Genomic DNA, 21,925 nt, shown 5'->3' on the forward strand with positions numbered 1-21,925 from the left:
CCTCATGCCAAATTGTAGGTGCACAGGATATGCATTTGTTACTGCAGTTAATGGTCTCCAGTTGTCCATCCTTTTGATGTTAGTGTCTTTAATTTCTCATTCTTTACAGGACTTCTTTGTACTTGAAAATCATTGAGGTTGCTGTTCGGACACTCATGTTTGTATATCCACCCAGGCTAAAGAAAAATTAATGAAACCCTTTAGGCTTTATTCTGGCACACTTTTTAAGGATGTGCTGCATTTGCAGGTGGTTTCTTTTGGAGATGTTAAACCAATGTTTACCCTGTCTGGATGTAAAAGATACCATGACACTATTCAAAAGAGGGCAGTTCTTAGTGACTTGGCCAATATTTATCCCTCAACCAACTCAGATTTTCTAGTGAATACCATATTGTTGTTTTGTGGGACCTCGCTGCATAAAATTGGCTGCTGAGGTTCCCTACATTAAAATTGTGGCTACACTTCAAAAGTTAACTGGTTATGAAACACTTTGGGATGTTGAGTTTATGAAAAGGTGCTTTTTAAAAACAATTTCTTCAAATAGCTTGATAATTTCCCATAACAGACCATACCTTAGATTAAGATCTTTCACTGACTTGTACTGTCTTGAAATCACCTGGTTCTAACAATTTAAGGAAGGAAATATGTCCTTATCTGGTCTGGTCTACATGTGACTCCACACCCAGAGCAATGTGGTTGACTCTTAAATACCCTCTGAACAAGGGCAATTAGGGATGGGCAATAAATGTGCCAGCATAGCCCACATCCTATGAATGCTAGTTTCAGAGTTAATTAATTTAGTGTTTACTGGGGTAGTAGTCAGGAAATTTACGTTTTACCTAGAGTAACAGAAGGCAATCAACCATTTAGTATAGGCTTAACTATTGAAAAGATTTATTTACAATATGCATGATTTGCAGAAGCAAAGCTCTAGATATACTACACAGCATGGTGATGAGACAGACACTGATCAGGTAGTCTTGAAATGAGTTGCCTACATTGCACCCCACTTTATACTGGTGTTACTAATTTTAATGCTGAGCACTCAAAAGGTTCTTGTTTCAGACCACTTGTTGAACAGATTATTTTGAGATTAAAACACATAAGATCTCACTATCATAACATCTTTATAAACAATGGAATAACTGCTTGGTATTGTCACTGTTTTCCTGCAACATCAAACTACCTATCATGTAGATTTATTTTCAGCATTAACATTACTATGTTACACTAAGTTTGTATTATTGAAATCACTTACAACTTTTGAGAGATTGTTAATGAACCAGCTTTTGACATCTTACAGATTTATTACCCCCCCCCCCCCCCCCAACTCCGAGTAATCCTTATTTTGACTAATTGATCAAAGAATTATTTGAGACACATTTTCAGTACACTGCTTTCACTTCATGCATTGTGTTGAATTGTTTGGTGTTTGAGCAGTCAACAGACACAATCACTGAATAAAAACAGAATTACCTGGAAAAACTCAGCAGGTCTGGCCGCATCGGCGGAGAAGAAAAGAGTTGACGTTTCGAGTCCTCATGACCCTTCGACAGAACTTGAGTTCGAGTCCAGGAAAGAGTTGAAATATAAGCTGGTTTAAGGTGTGTGGGGGGAGCGGAGAGAGAGAGAAGTGGAGGGGGTTGGTTTGGTTGTAGGGACAAACAAGCAGTGATAGAAGCAGATCATCAAAAGATGTCAACAACAATAGAACAAAAGAACACATTGGTGTTAAAGTTGGTGATATCTAAATGAATGTGCTAATTAAGAATGGATGGTAGGGCACTCAAGGTATAGCTCTAGTCTGGGTGGGGAGAGCATAAAAGATTTTAAAATATTTAAAAATAATGGAAATAGGTGGGAAAAGAAAAATCTATAATTTATTGGAAAAAAAAAGGAAACAAAGGGGATGGGGGAGGGAGCTCAAGACCTAAAGTTGTTGAATTCAATATTCAGTCCGGAAGGCTGTAAAGTGCCTAGTCGGAAGATGAGGTGCTGTTCCTCCAGTTTGCATTGGGCTTCACTGGAACAATGCAGCAAGCCAAGGACAGACATGTGGGCAAGAGAGCAGGGTGGAGTGTTAAAATGGCAAGCGACAGGGAGGTTTGGGTCATTCTTGCGGACAGACCGCAGGTGTTCTGCAAAGCGGTCGCCCAGTTTACGTTTGGTCTCTCCAATGTAGAGGAGACCACATTGGGAGCAGCGAATGCAGTAGATTAAGTTGGGGGAAATGCAAGTGAAATGCTGCTTCACTTGAAAGGAGTGTTTGGGCCCTTGGACAGTGAGGAGAGAGGAAGTGAAGGGGCAGGTATTGCATCTTTTGCGTGGGCATGGGGTGGTGCCATAGGAGGGGGTTGAGTAGGGGGTGATGGAGGAGTGGACCAGTGTGTCCCGGAGGGAGTGATCCCTACGGAATGCCGATAGGGGGGGGGTGAAGGGAAGATGTGTTTGGTGGTGGCATCATGCTGGAGTTGGCGGAAATGGCAGAGGATGATCCTTTGAATGCGGAGGCTGGTGGGGTGATAAGTGAGGACAAGGGGGACCCTATCATGTTTCTGGGAGGGAGGAGAAGGCATGAAGGCAGATGTGCGGGAGATGGGCCGGACACGGTTGAGGGCCCTGTCAACGACCGTGGGTGGAAAACCTTGGTTAAGGAAGAAGGAGGACATGTCAGAGGAACTGTTTTTGAAGGTAGCATCATCGGAACAGATGCGACGGAGGCAAAGGAACTGAGAGAATGGGATGGAGTCCTTACAGGAAACAGGGTGTGAAGAGCTGTAGTTGAGGTAGCTGTGGGAGTCGGTGGGTTTGTAATGGATATTGGTGGACAGTCTATCATCAGAGATTGAGACAGAGAGGTCAAGGAAGGGAAGGGAAGTGTCAGAGATGGACCATGTGAAAATGATGGAGGGGTGGCGATTGGAAGCAAAATTAATAAATTTTTCCAAGTCCCGACGAGAGCATGAAGCAGCACCGAAGTAATCATCGATGTACCGGAGAAAGAGTTGTGGAAGGGGGCCGGAGTAGGACTGCAACAAGGAATGTTCCACATACCCCATAAAGAGACAGGCATAGCTGGGGCCCATGCGGGTACCCATAGCCACACCTTTTATTTGGAGGAAGTGAGAGGAGTTGAAGGAGAAATTGTTCAGCGTGAGAACAAGTTCAGCCAGATGGAGGAGAGTAGTGGTGGATGGGGATTGTTCGGGGCTATGTTCGAGGAAGAAGCTAAGGGCCCTCAGACCATCCTGGTGGGGGGTGGAGGTGTAGAGGGATTGGACGTCCATGGTGAAGAGGAAGCTGTTGGGGCCAGGGAACTGGAAATTGTTGATGTGATGTAAGGTGTCAGAGGAATCACGGATGTAGGTGGGAAGGGACTGGACAAGGGGAGAGAGAAGGGAGTCAAGATAACGAGAAATGAGTTCTGTGGGGCAGGAGCAAGCTGAGACGATCGGTCTACCGGGGCAGTTCTGTTTGTGGATTTTGGGTAGGAGATAGAAGTGGGCCGTCCGAGGTTGGGCGACTATCAGGTTGGAAGCTGTGGGAGGAAGATCCCCAGAGGAGATGAGGTCAGTGACAGTCCTGGAAACAATGACTTGATGTTCAATGGTGGGGTCATGGTCCAGGGAGAGGTAGGAGGAAGTGTCTGTGAGTTGACACTCAGCCTCCGCAAGGTAGAGGTCAGTGCGCCAGACAACAACAGCACCACCCTTGTCAGCGGGTTTGATGACAATGTCAGGGTTGGACCTGAGAGAATGGAGTGCAGTAAGTTGAGAGAGAGACAGGTTAGAATGGGTGAGAGGAGCAGAGAAATTGAGACGACTAATGTCGCGCCGACAGTTCTCAATGAAAAGATCAAGAGAGGTAAGAATCCAGAGGGAGGGGTCTAGGTGGAGGGAGACGCCTCAACAAGAAACTTTTTCTCTTTACGCCCCAACAAGAAACTTTTTCTCTTCAAAACGTCAACTCTTCTTCTCCGCCGATGCTGCCAGACCTGAGTTTCTCCAGGTAATTCTGTTTTTGTTTTGGATTTCCAGCATCCGCAGTTGTTTTGTTTTTACAATCACTGAATAGTTAAGCCTGCGTGTGGTGACTGAGAAAGAGAAACTAAACTGTAGGCAAGCAGCTAGAAGTGAGAGAGTAGACATTTTAAAGCAGTGAATAAAATTCAGGTTCAGCCATTTAACCTGGTTCAGATCATCTCTGTATACCTCTAAGGAATAAAAAAACAAGCAGCAGAGGTTCAGGAAGTTGGGCAATTATTGTAGATCATGCCTGAATCATGATCTGATGCTTGAGCGAAGCAACATTAAACTTGTCTGGAGGGTGTCAAAACTCAAGTCTGTAAGATCCCTGCAGGTTAAAATAGAGAATGCAAGCAGTGTTGGCCAAGGCTGGCTAGCCTTCCAAATATGTGGCTGAACCTAAGGTTTATGTGGATTAAATGGGATGTCAAACCCTTAACATCTACTGGGGCTTTAGACCTAAAGACTTTAACTTTCAAAATTTCCAAGTCCTATTTTAATCTTAAACTGATTATTTCCAAATAGTCCCTGAAAACAAATTCCTTGATTCAATGTAAGAAATCAAAAGAATGTTCAAAGTACACAGGAGCTTCATCAGCATTTTAAATGCAAATGGTAAATTAACATTGAGACACACTGCCAAGAACATAGGAAAAGCAGCTTTAAAAAACTAAGTGGTTACATCAGACAAAACCCATTATAGACTTCTTACTGATTCCCAATGGGGTTTGGTGAGAGAAGCCATTGAGGAATTTCTAGGTAGATTTGGATTGAGATTTTCAGTACAGAATGACACAAATGCAGATACACATTTTCCACTCCCCTTTAATTCATTTCTGAATTTTAAACTCTTTTACATTGATGCTGGAAGTAGTTAAAAATAGCAGTTTTCTTAGTACACATTTGCTATCAAAATTAGGCCATTGAATGTAAAACTTTGAAATTTAGTAATTGGAAAAGGCTTAAAATTAAAGAGTCAGAAAATGCTTCTATTTTGACCAAAGTAATCCAAACCCCAATACATGGAAAGTTGGTTTAGTGTGAGTTCAGCCTCTTATGGATAGAGGTTCTTATTCAAGAAAACAATATGCATTTAAAAAGTACCTTCAACACTATAAAACATCCCAAGGTGCTTCACAGGCTTATTCTAAAACAAAATTGCACCAAACCACGAGGTGATATTAGGCCAAATAACCAATCTGTCAGAGGTAGATTCTGAAGAGTGTCTTAAGCGGGGAAGAACGGTGGATGGTGGTTATAGAGGTGCAGAGAAGCAGGTACAGCCACCAATTGTGCAGCAATTAAAATTTGATGCACAGGAGGAGAACAGATCATAGGTTGGTGGGGCTGGCACAGATTACAGAAATAGGGAGGGGTGAAACCATGGAGGAATTTGAAAGCTAGGATGAGAATTTTAAAATAAGTATTCCTTAATCAGGAGCTAGTGTAGATTAGCAAGTGTAGAGGTAATGGGTGTATGAGATTTGCTGCAAATTTAGAGGGTAGAAGATGGGAGTCTGGACAACAGTACATTGAGATATGTATCTCTGGCATTTTTCAAAGCACTTAAAAGAAATTAAAGGATTTGTGTACATTTTATTAGTGAGATCAGTTTCTAAGTAAAGTGACATCTGAATATCAAGTTATACCTCAGAAGACAATACCCCAGAAAGACAATGGAACAGAAGCTGCCATGAGTGTTGCAATGACCCTAGTCAAATGTAAAAATGTGCAAGAACATGAGATGATAATCTCCATGTTGGTCTGGTGTCAGTATCTATAAATGGAACTTTCAGACAGACTGAGTTTAATGTGTGCATGCATATAGCAGAGGTCAAATTGGCAAAAGGAGTTCATTTCAGCTTATGTTCCATTCTTCGTGACTAAGTAATGCTGCAGGATAACACCAGTAGACTTTAAAGGATTTGACATAAAATTAAAGGGAAAAGTGAAATGATGATTCCTGCATGGCTGGACTAAACATAAGGCTAACATTTCACTTTCTAGAATGAATTGAAAGGACATTTCCAGTACTCAAAAGATTATACAAGGCAGTTTTCCCTGGGTCAAGAGTGTTCAGCAGTAAATGGGCAATGCTATGGAGATGGAAATAGGTAGTCTTGATGATGGTAGAATGCTGGAAATACTCATCAGGAAGCATCCATAAAGAACAAAGCAGTTAATATTTCAAATCAATGACCTTTCATCGGAACTGGAAGATGCTAGGGATGAATAGTTTTTAAGCAAATAATAAGCCAAGGAAAAGGGATGTGTGTGAAGAACAAAAGGACCAGGTCATAGGGCAGGAGTGATTAAACGGCAAATGGAACAGAAAATGAGTCCAACGGCTGTTTTGTCTTTTAAAAAAAAATAGCCATAGCACTTACCCCAGTTTCTAATTTGTCTTTAGCAATAGTCAATTCAGGTTCAGCAGTGGGCTGAGTCATCCTGCCACTGCTTTTATACTTGGTTAAATGAATATCTTTCAAAGCTTTATTGACCGAAAATTGATTGTCTAAATATTATTGGCGCCGCACTTTTAGGGTGAGATGTATAGTCCAGTTTTCAATATCCTTTTGGTGCATTTTTTTCAGAAGAGTGTTCATGCATAAAAATAAAAGCTTTGTTTTATTTTACAATGTTGGAATTCAATTTCAATGGAATTTCATTTCAAAGTTTCTACATTCTGGCAGTACAAAGCACAAATCTACAAGTGAGGTTCAAAGGTCACAACTAATATACATACAAATTTAAAATATTTACAGTCATGGTCACAGCTACAAAGGGAGGTCCCACCTTTCTGGTAGAATTACTGTACATACACCATGCTTACAATTATGAGCAATTTGTAATTATCCCTCAATTGTATACCTAGGTCTGCACATAAAATGAAATCTTTAGATAAAGTGATGCTTTATTCTAAAGAGAAATGCTGGGTTGTTCAGAGTCCATTGACCACTCCATGTATTTAATTTAGAGAAACCCAACAAAAGCACTTACAAGCATTAACATTTTTCTCAAACTAATAGAAACATAAATAGAATAATTCAAACCATTCATTTTTTTTAAAAAAAAAACTATTAAAAACTGCATTACATTCACTCAAACCCCTATGAATAAGGGCACCACAGTTCACACATACTAAAAAAATAAACTACAAATGCTTGAAACCTGAAATGAAAACAAAATACCAGAGAAACATAAGGTCCATCAGAATCTGTAAAGAGAAAAAAAAAGTTAGTGTTTTGGGTCTTTTTCAGAACTCATTTTATGCTCTGTAGGAATACACTTCAGTTTTACAACAACTGTCAATTACAAAGAGGACAGGTAAGGGATGACATTCTGTCCACGTACATCACCTGTCTTTACAAACCCAGGTTATCCCAGCACAGTATGGAATTGTTTCTGGCTACAGTTTTGCTCCACTGCCCTACCTAGGAAGGCATTCTGGATATCTATGACGTTCTGCATGAAGTACTTACGACAATGGTTTTAAATGGGTTTTTAAACCAATTTGTAGCTTATTCCCTTGTTCAGTATTCAAGGTTCAACTCTTAAGTCCTCTGAATTAACCTTTATATTCCAGTGTCACATGTCTTATAATGGCCTTCACCCAACAGTGACCCTATTTTCAAGTCAGAAGTCAGTTTTTCAAACCTGTCTTCGTAACTCAGTCTTCTGACAATAAAATGAGCTCCAGGTCCTGGATGTTTCCTTTGTGTGTTGATGACCAGAATTGAAACACTACTCAAAGTGTTACCTGACCACACCATGACAGTATCAGCATGACTACTTCAAATGTGTGGAGGTAGAAATTGGTATTTGTTATGCCTATTCTTTGACTTTATCTTCTGTGGACCCCCTCATGACTGAAGAGTCCAATGCCAGATTGGCATGAACATCATCAGAACTGGCAGTTCGTTTTATTTTGATGTTTGGAACTTCTGCAGCTGTGCCCCAACTGGCATTCCTCAATGTCTGAAGTTGCAAGTTTGGCGTAGATGGTCCTCAAAGATGCTGAACCAAGTTTCAGTGCTTACCTCTACATGAGAAAACTGCAGCAGAATGGCCCAGGAGAGGTGATCTGTAATGCAGAAGTTTGCAAGTCTCCGTTTATCCTGAGACTGTTGCCCCATGGAGGATCTGCTCGGGAATTCTGTAATGACCTATGCAGGACTCATGATCTGCCCATCCAAGTTGAATTTTCTGGACCTCGTTGTTTAGCGATTTTGTCCTGTCCTGGACCTCAAGTCTTTGGTGGAAGCTTTCCAGAGCTTTGCAACACCAAGATTCTGCACAGTAAAGCAGAATGGCAAGGGCAATGGCCTAGTAAAGTTTGATTTTAGTCTTCAGCTGAAAACCATGCTGCTACCAGACATAATCATGACTTCAGCCGTAGGCAGACTTGGCTTTCTGGATGTCTGCACTGATATCTTCATCAATAGCAACAGCCTTAGATGCCATTAACAGTTATGGCTGGTTATTCATAGCGAATGTCTGGTGCTGGCTGAAACATAACCTCAGTCTTGAAGGCCAAAATTTTTTGGCAGCACCCCAGGCATAGTTTGGATGTCTTCCTTTTTGTGGCAGCTAGGGCACCAGTTATCTGCATACAGAAGCTCTAAAATTATTGCCTCTGACTTTGGTAGATGCACGCTGTCTAGAGAGATTTAAGAGCTCCTTTGAATGGAATCTAATGTTGATGCCTGCAGGCATGTTGCTGGTAGCTTCCTTAAGCATTGCACCAAAGAGATTGAAGAGTCAAGGATCCACAATGCATACTTGTTTTACATTGCAGGTTACTGCAAAAGCATTGGACATCTTGCTATGGGTGCAAGCATGTCCAGCCATGCCAACACACAGTAGATAACTGATTTTGACAAATTCATTTGAACATCCCAGCTTTGAGAGCAAGAGCTTTAGACCAGGCTAACTAAAGATTTTGATAGTATATATAGATCCTGATGTTGCCCTCTGCACTTTTCTTGTAGTTGTCTTACTGCAAACACCATATTGACTGTCCCATAGTTATCCCCAAAACCACACTGTTTCCAGGAGGACGTCATCTATAAGACTATTAGATGGTTTAATAGGATGCTTCTAAGGATCTTTCCTGCAATTGAAAGACTTATTCCTCAGTTGCTGCTGCATACATTTTTGGATCCTTTCTGCTGCCTATGTGGCATCCTTTAAATTCTGTGGAATTTTTTTTCCCGATCTGAAATACAACAGCTAGTAACAAGCTCTGTACCATTACACTTCCAAATCTCTGCTGGAATGTAGTCTGGGCCAGGGAATCTGCCTTGTTGATTGCCCCAATCACCTTTACCATGGGAGGATGAAATGGGCTTTCTTTCTCAAACAACTGCTCAATTTGATGCAGACAATCTGCTGAGTTGTGGGACTCTCCAAGGAGCTTGCCAAAGTTCTTATGGCACCTTTCCATTACAGCTGCCTTATCAGTGATTAGCTCATTTTCATCAGCTGTTAGGCCAGGCGTGTGTGGCCATATGCAGGCTCTAGCACACTGTAAAAGCACAGAGCATGACTCTCAGCTCAATGTTGCAGCTCATCAGCTTTTGTGTTCCACCAATCATTCTGCATTTCTCAAAGCACGCTGGAGTTTGTGTTTAGCGTTTTTATAGGCTCGATGCACAGGCCCTCAACCCAGTCAACAGCTAAACAATTGGTCCTATTTTTCTTAGGCATCCCAGACATCCACCTAAAGACACTGGGCCTTTTATTACATGCGTAAAGGGCCTAAACCCAGGTAAAAAAAAAAAACTTATGCTGAAGTTAGTTTACAATGAGCAGAGCAAGTATCAGGCCTGAGTGGTCCTTGGGTTTGTCAGCGAAAACGAAGCTCCCCTGCCCCCGAATTCTTTAAATAAAAACCCCCTCCGTGGAGCCAAGAATACTACCGATTCTACAGTCATTGCAATATGCTCCCCAACCAATTATTTTCCCCCACCCCAGATCTGGGCAGCCCAAAAGCAATTTATGCTGTGAACCGCCTGTGGGGTGTCCAAGAGATGACAGCAGCCCACTACTAATATGTAGTTGACATTCAAGGGCAAATTCCAGGTCATCTCAAGCTTCTAAGTTTGGACTTGCTGCTCACACAGGACCAAGTCTATCAGGCTCAGGTGTAAATCTGCTCCATTTTCTGCTGATTCAGTAATATATCTCAGCATTGTGAACTTTAACAGCTGATGGGACAAGCTAAGTATTGAGTGTCCTATTACTCCCTGCACTTTTTACCCTCTGGAAGAAAGAAATGAGGCATATTTATTCAATAAATGATTGAACTACCTACAGCAGAGTGCAACACTTAACTACATTGAATTTCATCTTTTAGTTTCCCTGCTTATAAATTGTGACTAGGTCCTTTTCTAGTTCCTTGGCTGCCTCAGTTTCAATGGCAACCTAGAGTTTAGTATTGGCAAATTTGATTGAAATGTTTTGCATTTCTGAAACTGGATTGTTTCTGTAGATTTGTAGCCAAGGATGTTTCCAACACTTTGTTCCTGCACTTTTATTTATGCACCACTGAACAAGTATTTTATTTTGCATACTGAATCATTAGATTAAGAATTACACAAATGCAAAATAAACGTGATCCACAGCCTGAACATATCAGGAAAAGCCATTTGGTCAAAAGTCACTGTATAACTACTGGTCTACGCTGACTAGAGGTTAAACTGCCACAACTAACCATTGCCCCGGTTTTAAAAAATGGTCAGTTTCACAATCCCAGTGAGCTCCATCTATTGTGGCTTCATCATCCTTATTAGTAATTATCATTTTCTCACCTATGGTTCTCACAAGGTACCGAATATTGTATTTCTAACGTAATACTTCAAAGGGGCTGTGGGTGCCACATTTCACCTTTGTTGTTATTTAGCTTTGACATTTCAGTAGCTTTTACTATAAATCAAAAAGTCCAGGAAAGCTGATCATAAAAATAGCTGTAGTTATCAATCATAAAACATTTTACCTACAGCCTCTGAGATCTGGTTTGAAATCTAGCTTCTTCTGAAATTCCATACTGCTCCAGTGGATCCTGCAGACAGTACAGGAACAAGCATTACTTAAATGGAGGAACAATCATTGAAGTGCTACATTACATTAATTTAACTTTTCACAAAACACTCTTGCAAGGAAAACTCATGGGGCTGGTTGGGGGGGGGGGGGCAGAGAGAGGTTGGAATAGTGGAGGTGCAGGGTATTTCATTATATTATTTTCTAAAAAGGAAACTTATTTATTGCTGACAGCTTTAGTTATGGTGCAGTAAACATACTGAATTAAAACTGGAGGTATTTATTTATGTAAACTTTCCTTCCGACTTATACTGAGTTACAGGCACCAGCAATTCCTGATCCCTTATCCAAATCGTCATTCTTCATTCACATGTAAAGACATCGACAGTCAGAAGGCTCTGGTAAAGTGAAAATCAAAGCCAAGTCTGACCTGGATCTTAAGTCTACACATCCTGATGTCCCAACTGGGGAATCACTGGACTGTAAGTGAGATTGGAGAAACTGACTCTCTTGCCCAGAAGCATCAAGATGCACTGTGGTATCCCTACCCTGATGAAGCGGAGATCAGTTAAATTGTCAATGAGGACGGATTCAAACTGGGACCTTGGCCAAGACTTGAAAAGTCAGAGAGTTTGTCCACTGGCTTTGAGCAGGAATTTCCGGTCCTGCCTGAAAATCCTAGCCCTTGTCTAAATTGTGCCAACAATTTCATATCGAAGGAGCTCTTTGTCCAAGCACTTGCTGGAATTTTCTGCACTGCTACATATTTCACTATATAAAGGATGAGACAATACATTTCCAATGTGACTGACAAGACATCAATATTTAAATATTTTCTTAACTTTTTTTTTTAAGAACTTAAGAGCCATAAGGAAGGCATAAAGGAAAATGCAAAGACGTGGATAAAGAAGTACTTTTAGGGTATTTTGAAGCAGGGATAAGTGAGAGCATTAATCATGTTATTTTGGGAGATAATTGCAAGGGAGAGGGAGACACCTTGTTAAAGCAATGTGGAACATTTATAGCTCTCCACGTTTTAAAGCTGCCAAATCTGACAGTTATTAAGATCAAGCCACAGTGCACAGGATTCAGGCCTTGTGGAAGGACTGGAGTAGACTATGGGGATAAGAAGAGGCTACAGATTCATCAGATATGAGGATGAGGCTGGATGAGTGGCCCCAACGTACCAATTGTGGGGGAGGTGGCAGTAAAGAGAACGTACAGACTTCAAACACTCCCAAGTTTTTACCCCCTAAAGTTTCAAGGAATTTAAGAGTTAGAGAGCCAACACAGACATGATGAGCTGAATGGTTTCGTTGCACCCTTCTGTAAACTATACAAACTTCAAATTTTCAACGGCAGTTGGAGAGGTTTTGCTGTTCTAACTTTGCAATACTGCTTCATGGATGAATAAATCCTAGGCACCAAGCCTTTCCAAACTTCCAGATTTATTAAATTTATACAGGACAAGCCAGCAAGAAATCTAAGAGCCAACAGGATTGTTACCTAGGTTTTATGGAATATGGAAAACAATCAGTGCACTAGTGAACACTCAAATCCTGCAAAATTCTGCATCTTCTACATCAACTCTACTTTCCTGCCAGCTCACTATATACCTTGATTCTCCCAGACACCAGAAATCTGTTTGTCTCAGCTTAAATACATTCAACAACCCTCTGGGGCAGAGAATTTCAAAAATTCACAATCCTGTGTGTGAAAAAATCTCTCATCTCAATCCTAAATGATCAGCTCCTTAGACTGAGTCTGTACCCCCATGTTTTAGATTCCCCTGAAGGGAAATAACACCTCAGTATCTACCCTGAAAGTTCCTTCATAATCTTAAATGTTTCAATGAGATCACCTCTCATCCGTTGAAACTTCAGAAAATATGGACCCAATTTACTCAGCCCATCATAGGAGAACCCTCTCATTCCAGGGACCAACCTGGTGAACCTTCACTGTGTCAGCCACAACACAGGCATATTCTTCGTGTTTGAAACCAAAAACAGCGCACAGTTTCCAGGTGTGGCCTCACCAAAACCCTGTGCAATCGTAGCAAGATTTTCTTATTTTTGTAATCCAATACCCTCGTAAGGGCAAACATGCCATTTGCCCTCCTAATATTTTGCTATACCTGCAAGCCAACTTTGTGTTCCTTATACCAGTACCCCCAAGTACCTCTTGAGCATCAACAATTAAAAGCTTCATACCTTATTAAAAATTGCTTTTCTATTCATGCTACCAGTGAATAATCTTTACTTCCCCACATTATACTCTATCCGCTGCCTTGTTGCACACTCGCTTAACCTGACTATATCTCTTTGCAGCCTGTGTCCTCCTTATAGCTTACATTCGCTTTGTATTGAAATACATTACCCTCTATCTCTTCATTTAAGTCATTAATATAGATTGTAAATAGTTGAAGCCCCAGCACTGATCCTTGTGGCACTCCACTAGTCACAGCCCGCCAACATGAAAATGCCCCGTTTATACTTCCTCTTTGCTTCCTGTCTGTTAACCAATCCTCTATCCATGCTGATATATTACCCCAACTCCATGAGCCCTTCTCTCTTTCATTAACCTTGTGTGGTGCCCAATTGAATGCCTTTTTTACCCATGGTAAAAGGGGAAGGGGCAGAATTTAAAATCTCTCCTCTTTAGATATCCTAGACAGAATTTTCAGCGCTGTGACTTCAATAGATTTTAAATAATGAATCATTTTTTGAAAGCTAAAGAACACTCACTTTTCCAGTTATTTTTTTAATTTCGTGTCTGTAAAAAATCAAACTTTGCCTCATGTACTCATAGCTGTAAAACAAAACAACAATTAAAATCTAAAAAAGTGAAAAAACAATGACAAACAGGTCATCAACTGCTATTGTCTTTTATTCCTAAGGTTTTATTTTCATTGTCAAAACATGGAATTTATTGCTAATAGATTGCAGTTGAGTAAACCATATTTCTGTATGATACATGTTTTCATAAATATTATTGCCATTGAAATATATAAAACAATGTTATTTTTAAAAGAATCTTCCACCCACCCAAGTTCTCCTCACCTCTTCTTGAATCAGTAATACTCAGAATGGCTGACTTTTCTCCTCTCCTTACTCCCAGACTGTACTGTGACCCTTGCTGAGGTTAGCCAACTGAGGTCAAACTTAACACCTTCCACATGGTTCAGTTCCACAATAGACAGAAGCAGCACCTGCTTCACAAGTTTTATTGAATAAACTTTAAAATTAGTCAGCCTGCCCAAACATAGAATGATTTGGATTGTGTGAGGAGCTTCTTGTATATTTTATGGGTTATTTTAATGAAGGCCTCTATAAACAGATAAATGCCCATTACTACTAATGACTTCACCTAATGAGTACATAAAAAGATGACGACAAAAAGGTAATTATGTCGACATACCTGGCTTTTGTCAAGGCTTCAATCCACTCCTCACATTCATCTCTGTTTTCACACACAAATGAGTATTTTCTTTCTGGTTCATCCACAAATACTGCAACCAAATTTCAAAATCAACTACAATGGGACTAAATTAAAATATGCAATTTCTTTGGATCCACTCACAACCCTTCAAACATTATGACACAGCAGAAATATTCATAAGATAATACTAAGAGCTGCTGCTTAATTCAGGTTTTTCTTCAGTTGATCAAAGCACATTAGTTCTAACCTACTAGCCAGAGATATTCGTTATAGTAAATGCTACAGATTGAAACATAGAAAATAGGAGCTGGAGTAGGTCTTTCGGCCCTTCGAGCCTGCTCTGCCATTCAACGACCATAGCTAATCCTCTATCTCAACACCGTACTCCTGCACTCTCTCCATACCACTTAATGCCTTTAGAGTCCAGAAATCCATCTATTTCTTTCTTAAATGTATTCAGCGACTTGGCCTCCACAGCCTTCTGTGGTAGAGAATTCCATAAGTTCACCACCCTCGGTGAAGAAGTTTCTCCTCAACTCAGTTCTAAATGGTCTACCCCGTATCCTGAGACCATGACCCCTTGTCCTAGACACCCCCAGGAGGAAGGACCTTGCTGAATAGGGTCATTTTAGCATTCCTTAAACATTGCATTTTCCTCTAGTTGCCCTGGTTTAACTGGGTTTCTCTCCACTGAGGACAAAAGGGTAGGATTGGACTACACAACATTACAATCATCTATGCAAGACAGTAGGTGTGTCACCGAAGACAGAACTGTTCTTTAATGTGAAAAATGAATGGCGATTCTCAAGTTCCAATGCATCTTTCCACACTGAATGAACACCCAAATTTAATGTCTTGGAGCTCAGCAAAATCTCCCCCAAGATCCTAGGATGCAACCCATCTTTTTAATTAATCGTATCACTCATATGACTTTAAAATCATATCAAGGTTCACTTCTCTTTTGATATCCTTTTTGGCAAAGAACAATGTGTAGTACTCAATTACTTTTAACCCTACCATTTCTTAATCAAAGAAGCAAAATTCCAGAAAAGTCTTTCACAGCTTTCCAAATGAAGGGCATGGTGAAATAGAGAAGTGTGTCAAAATGCCAGGGTGTAGCACTTGTTACAAATGCAGGAGTTTACAAGGCATTTTAAAATGCCTCCTTTAACTTTAAGGTGAAACAGAATGTTCTAGACAGGGGGATGTTGATCATACTAAACCTCTGCCCAGAGACAGGCTCATGTGATCTAGTTGTCATGGGGCAGAAACCAAAACCTATTTAAAATCAAGTGGCAGTTTTCACACCTTGACACAGTAAAGGGGCAGTTGTTTTTGTGAGACACAGGCAGAGAGAAACAGGGCAGAAACTGCTGTGTGGAAAAAGGATGTTAGTAAGAACCCATTTTTCTGTTCAAAAGGAAGGGAAGAGAATGGACAGGACTTTTGGTGATTTAAGGAACAAGGAATTGCTTAAATGGAAGTTGGATCTGCAAGACTAAGGAAGCTGCAGCCAGGTGTGGTGTAGCAGAGAAGAAGTGAGCCTGCTGGAAAGCTGGGAATAGCTTGGGACGTGGGGAGGAGGTTGCTAGCATGGAATGGGAGAATGCAGGAAAATGTGTCAGTTTGAATTAGGAGAGCAGGTAGAGAGAAAGATGCCACCTTGAACTGGAAAGGAACGTGGGAAGGGGAAGGCAAATTGCCAAAACATTGAAGAAAGTGGCAAGGAATATTAAAAAAGCTGGGCCATCCTAATGATGGTAATGGCAGAAGTACTACGATAGCTTTATATATGCAAAATATGTGGGTGTTCTGAAAAAAGTCAGGGATGTCTAATATATTTGTCATTCCTTTCTTCAAAGGCAAGGGTTTAACTTGCACAAAATACAGCATCACTGAAAACTCAAAGAATATTACTTTGTTTGGTCATTTAAAGATTAGGTTATGCAGGTTGAATTTGTGCTAATCTTAGAGAATGGCCTCCTCCTGTGCTGTATCAATTATGTGTGCGTGTTTCTGTGAAGAGGCTAATATATAATCTGGAGGAAAATAAGATAGTGGGCATAGGAATATGTAATTAAAATAGGATGAAATGCTGCCTCAATAAAAATATATTTCAGCTAAATATAAGTGAGTAAAGGCTGAAATTTGTCCTTATTTGGTCTTCCTTTGCCAAGGCAATATTGAAAAAACCAAAGTACAACTTTGTCAATATAACATGCTAGGAAATTTCACTCCTCATTGCTCATCATGAGCTTTCCTTAACTATGCATGATGGCAACCTAAAGCAGAGAATGAGCACCAATAGTTAATCAAAACCGTAAGAAACTGTGCTAATGTAGTGCTGTGGCACTGATATAAACCAAATAAACAAAGATTTAGCCTTGAACATTAACATGTACAGTGGTTCTGCACGTTCTTTTTCCTCATGATAGATTTCTTGAAAACAGATGTCAGCTGAAATGATAAGTTATCAACACAAGGACAAAGAAAAAATGAACTTTTTTTTAAATGAAAGAAGAGTCTTCAGCACCCCATCTTTCCACACCACCCCCCCGACCCCCATCAAAAGGCAGAGAAATTTTTAACTGCACAATATTTTTGTTTTAGAAAAGAACGGTTTGTTAGGACATTAGCAATATATTGTTGGGAAATGGTTGCAAATTCAGCCTAACCTGATACAAGAAAGTCTCAGTTCTTTGCTAATGGTAGATCTTCCATGATAAATGAATTTAGATGTAGTCCTACAGCACAACACCTTCTTAACCCAACAACCCCAGAATAAAAAGTGACAATCTCCATGAATGGACACAAGGAAGGTTAGAGTAGGAAATAGAAAAAAAAAATCAATAGAGGATGTGATATTGATGTTGGGGTAGAGGAAGCTCTCCAAGTGAAGAGCTACCTGGCCTGACAGAGCTCGTCGCTGGGTACTCAAGTGGAAATATGTTCCAATCTCTACTGCTGCCAACACATTTTAAATGATCAAAAATTCATCTAAACAAAAAAGCTTGCAGCATGCAAATTAAAATTATTTACCCAAAGTATAGGTATATAGCATCAGTTAACTGCCACAATCACATTTCAAAAGAGAACTTAAAAATAATCAATTTCAGCTGGGGGGTCCTCATTTCTGCTAGAAAGTGGAGCACAAGTAAAAGTGAGATTACCTAGTGAGAAGCCAGTGTCATCCTCCTTTTGGATTCTACACTGTTCAAGTAATAAGGCACCAGCAGGCTATCAAAAAAAGATAAAAAAATTAAAAGTCTTCCACATCATTGACAAATGTATTTCTCAAACCAGGTTACTTTCTAAAATTATCATTTCTTTGTTACTAATTCCCTACTAAAATAAGATATTGTGCCCATTTCCATTCAGCTGGAAAGGTCAGCAGGCAAACAAGTTATCTGCTACTTCATGACTCTCAATACCAATGAAAGTCTAGCCTACATTGAAATATAGGGCAAGGTGGACACAATGCATTTCTTTCCTGCAAGTTGTCAGTCAAAAACCAGGCCACAAACTGGCAAAATGCATCAATCACCATGTGTAATCACTACTGAAATGAAATGAAGCATCAGAACCTCAAATGTTGCGTTGATTCATTAACTTACCAGCATGACCCTACATTTTGTAATTGCATTTTCATTATAAGACATTCATTATCTGCATATTAAAATATGTACATAACTGATGCCTAGTATTTAACACATTCAAAATTTCGAGAGGGCTAGAGGGTATTCCACAATGTGGCTATAGTGAACAAGAAGTGGAAGCACATGTATGGGTTTTGGTGTCTCAGCAGGGAGAGTGTACAGGGCAGAAGGGCCAGTACCAGAGATATACAGGAGTCACAGCAGGCTGGCCACAGCATCAGGAATGTCCTGAAGAATTGAATGGAGACTGGGGCCAGGTAGGATAAGCAGCACCATTCTGGGAGGGTGAATTTAAGAAAAAAGGTGACAGCAGAATCCCCCCGGCCTCAGTCAGGAATCAGTCTCTAGAAGAGTCACCTCAGATACAGAGTTCACGAACAAATGCCCTGCTGCCTCTTGGCAATAACATCACCTCTGGAACATACAGCCCCTCAATTCTAGTCTCCTATTCAATAAGATAATGGCATCAGTGACCGATCTCTATTAACCTGCCTTTGTCCATATCCCTTGACTCCATTGGTTAACAAAACAGATTTTAAATTAACAATTGACATAGCGTGACTACCATTTGTGGAAGAGGGCTCCAAAGGACTACCATCCTTTATTTGTGGGAGTGTTTCCTACCTTTACTCCAAAAAAGACTAGCACTAATGTTTTCTAATCTTTGACTCACCAACCAGCAGATATAGCTTCTCTTTATCTCCTTGAAAACTCTGATAAGTTCCAGGGAACCCAAACCTAGATTATGTAATGACATAAAAGCAAAATACTGCAGATGTTCGAAATCTGAAATAAAAACAGAAAATGCTGGAAATAGTCAAGGTCTGAAGAAAGGTCTTGATCTGAAACATTAATTTGGCTTTGCTCTCCAGAGATACTGCCAGACCTAAGAATTTCCAACATTTTCTGTATTTATCACAGTTTATGTAAATTAATCCTCAGATTTCAGGTATATTCTTGTAAATCTAGGCTGCACTCCCTCCAAGGCCAATATATCCTTTAATTGTGATGAATGGAACTAAACACAGTACTCCAGGTGTGGTTTAACTAGTGCTTTGTATAGCTGTAGCATAACTTCTACCTTCCTCCTCTTCCTCCAGTAACATCAACTTCCATCAACAGTAGATTATCCAGTGACAAATTTATATTTGAGCAAATTGACTTGGTTAACTCAACACATAGTAACTACTTTAAACAAATCAGAACATTAATGCAACCTAAATGTAAGCATTACTTATGATGCCAAATCATGAGTGTAGTGTACAACATTTTATAGTCTATGCATGCTGGAAGGAATACTTTTAGTATATATTAGTGAAGCTGCCAGAGTTTTTCCAAGTAAAGTCACAGCAAGGTAAATTTTCCTGTGTATTAATGATGCTGTATGTATAGGTATGGAGATCTGCAATTTCTAGAGTCTATAAAGATGCATCTAGCGGCAGACGTACAGGCGTGACCAAGTATCACAGCGTGATGATTCCTGTTTATGGAATAAAGAATTCAAATAATCATAAGTTAGGGAATCATATAGCACAGAAGCAGGCAATTTGCCCTGTCCTAAGTTACTGATTGGTCCCATGCTCCAACTCTTTCCTCTGAGCCCAGCAATTTTGTTTTAAGTGTATGCCCATAATTTCAAAAGAAAATGAATAATGTATCCCAAATTGTAACACTGAGCAAAATAAATTCTCAATTCCTCTTGGTTAATTTTGCCAATTATTTTAAATTGGTGTCCCCTGATTACAGACCTTCCTGCCATTGGAAACCATATCTTCCTATCTACTTTACCAAAACACTTCTTTATTTTGGAACTCCTCCATTAAATCTCCCCCAGCTTTACTTAGTACAAGGAGAATAATCTCAGCCTCTCCAGTCTCTCCATATAACCAAATTCCCTCATTCACAATAGCATTCTGCTAAACCTCCTCCGCAACATCTCCAAAACCCTTACAGCTTTTCCAAAATATATAATTTATTATTACTAATATATTTTATAGATACATAGACAGACATTTAGATTGCAAGCCACAGCCTATAATCCAGTAGTACTTTGCCTAGATTTGTGGCAAGGGCATAAGTGTATCTAAATAAGGGTCTTCAGAGGAAAGCATGACAAATGGTTGGCTTAAATATTCAATTTTAAGTCAGTCGTGAATAAATGGGTCAAGTGATATGCATACAAAACAAAGTTGGAAACAGTCTTACCTCCTCTTCATCAATTCTGAAGTAGAATAGAAAGTTGACAACTAGCTTCACTAGACGGCATTTTGCAGCTGAAGAAATGAAAATGTGCAAATATTATCTTCTTAATACTCCATGCCTAGCTTGGTTTCAAAAACATTAATCCAAAACATTCTTGAAAGAAAATGTCCCCATATGGGGTCTGATGTAGAATGCTCAATTGGGTGGGTAGGAAGGAGTGGATAAATTTTACATCAGCAGCTCTCAAAAAGCCATTTTGACTAATTTCAAGGCATTTAAAAGTGACCATAATTTGAAGGCAAAGATTGTTACAGCCTTTAAAAGGTGACAAGTATTTGTAGTATGCACTTAAGTTTTTTCCAAAGGCTACCTAGGAGAAAGAAAAAAATAGCTAACAATACTTTGGGGCTGGCATAATGAATGCAGAGACAGGAAACAAGAGACAGTGTCTGAAAATGGAGGAGCAAAACCCAATTACAGTGACATCTAACACACAACTATTCTGCCCTGAAACAGTGAAAATTCTTTAGCACCAAAGTTTAATGTTAACTTGGACTCGAAACAAAATCCCTGATCACAATTACTTGAAGGTTCACTGCTAGCCTTCCATGGAGCCTTCTCTATCTCTGGAGTTGTGAAAGGTTGCTGAATTTCAGAAAGCCTGCCCAAGTAATATCTCACAGCTAGTTTGAAATTCACCCAATTCACTGGAAACCAAATGCATCTCTCATGGCTGCTTGAGGATGTCATTTATTTGTTATTTGCTGGCCAGAATAATTTCTTGCACTTACTAATATCTGTGATGCAGCCCACAACAGTGATACAGCTTGATATCAATGACACTTCTTGACAGAGCATGTTAACACAATATTCAAATGCATGTTTACTGCCAAAACCATCATTTTTTCAAAAACTGAAGCAGCCTACAGGTTGTCCCTGTTCTCATGCACATCAGTCAGAATATTTCTTTACTCTAATATAACTTAGTCTATAATGTAATAAAGGAACAAGCAACAAAATACACCATAAACAAAAATATTTCATCTTTGTTGCAGTGTTTGGACATCCTGTAAAGCTTATAATTTACTCCATGGTGATTTAGCAAGCATTATAGACATGCCTTTTGGTAGTTAACACTAGCAAGCAAATAAAAACCATTTTCTCTTTCCACAACTTCACAATTGATCATAAATACTGAAAAATTAACATTACCAAAGGGATTATAAACATTAATTTTAAAAAATGACCTAGTCCCTACAACAGCTCTACCACTGAGTATCCTTTTCAAAACGGGTATTATAGGGAAAGGTGTGATCCCTGTGCAAAATCTGAAAAAATTGTAATGGGTACTTTTAAATATTTTTGCATGCATTCTAGGGTCTTAGGTTATGCTAAAAAATATTTGCAAGTGCAAAAAATAATGCTAAACAGAAAATCAGACAAAAGGGTTTGCATGCTAGACACACTAACCCTGATCCATCTACTTTGTTCAAAGCTGACATCCTTTCTGTACCTAAATAACCAGCTATTGGGTCTGTGCAGTTTGGAAGAAGGGAGACACCA

General features: G+C 39.7%; 1 protein-coding gene across 2 annotated transcripts in view; it reads right to left on the bottom strand.

Moving 5' to 3' along the window:
* Positions 1-4,832: 4,832 nt before the first annotated feature.
* plekhj1 (pleckstrin homology domain containing, family J member 1) overlaps positions 4,833-21,925 on the bottom strand; it is a 29,561-nt gene continuing 12,468 nt past the window's right edge. Inside the window, exons 2-7 of one of the 2 annotated variants that reach the window (XM_041204316.1) lie at positions 20,366-20,433; positions 17,675-17,741; positions 14,484-14,574; positions 13,811-13,874; positions 11,027-11,088; positions 4,833-7,242 (exon numbers count right to left, since the gene is read on the bottom strand). In XM_041204316.1, coding sequence (XP_041060250.1) covers positions 7,236-7,242; positions 11,027-11,088; positions 13,811-13,874; positions 14,484-14,574; positions 17,675-17,741; positions 20,366-20,433 — 359 coding nt within the window. In that variant the 3' untranslated portion in view covers positions 4,833-7,235. Of the gene's footprint in view, positions 7,243-11,022; positions 11,089-13,810; positions 13,875-14,483; positions 14,575-17,674; positions 17,742-20,365; positions 20,434-21,925 lie in introns of both variants that reach the window. The other variant, XM_041204317.1, reaches the window with a different exon arrangement.

Source organism: Carcharodon carcharias, chromosome 14 (genome assembly GCF_017639515.1).
Source record: "Carcharodon carcharias isolate sCarCar2 chromosome 14, sCarCar2.pri, whole genome shotgun sequence".
NCBI classification, from domain to species: Eukaryota; Metazoa; Chordata; class Chondrichthyes; order Lamniformes; family Lamnidae; genus Carcharodon; species Carcharodon carcharias.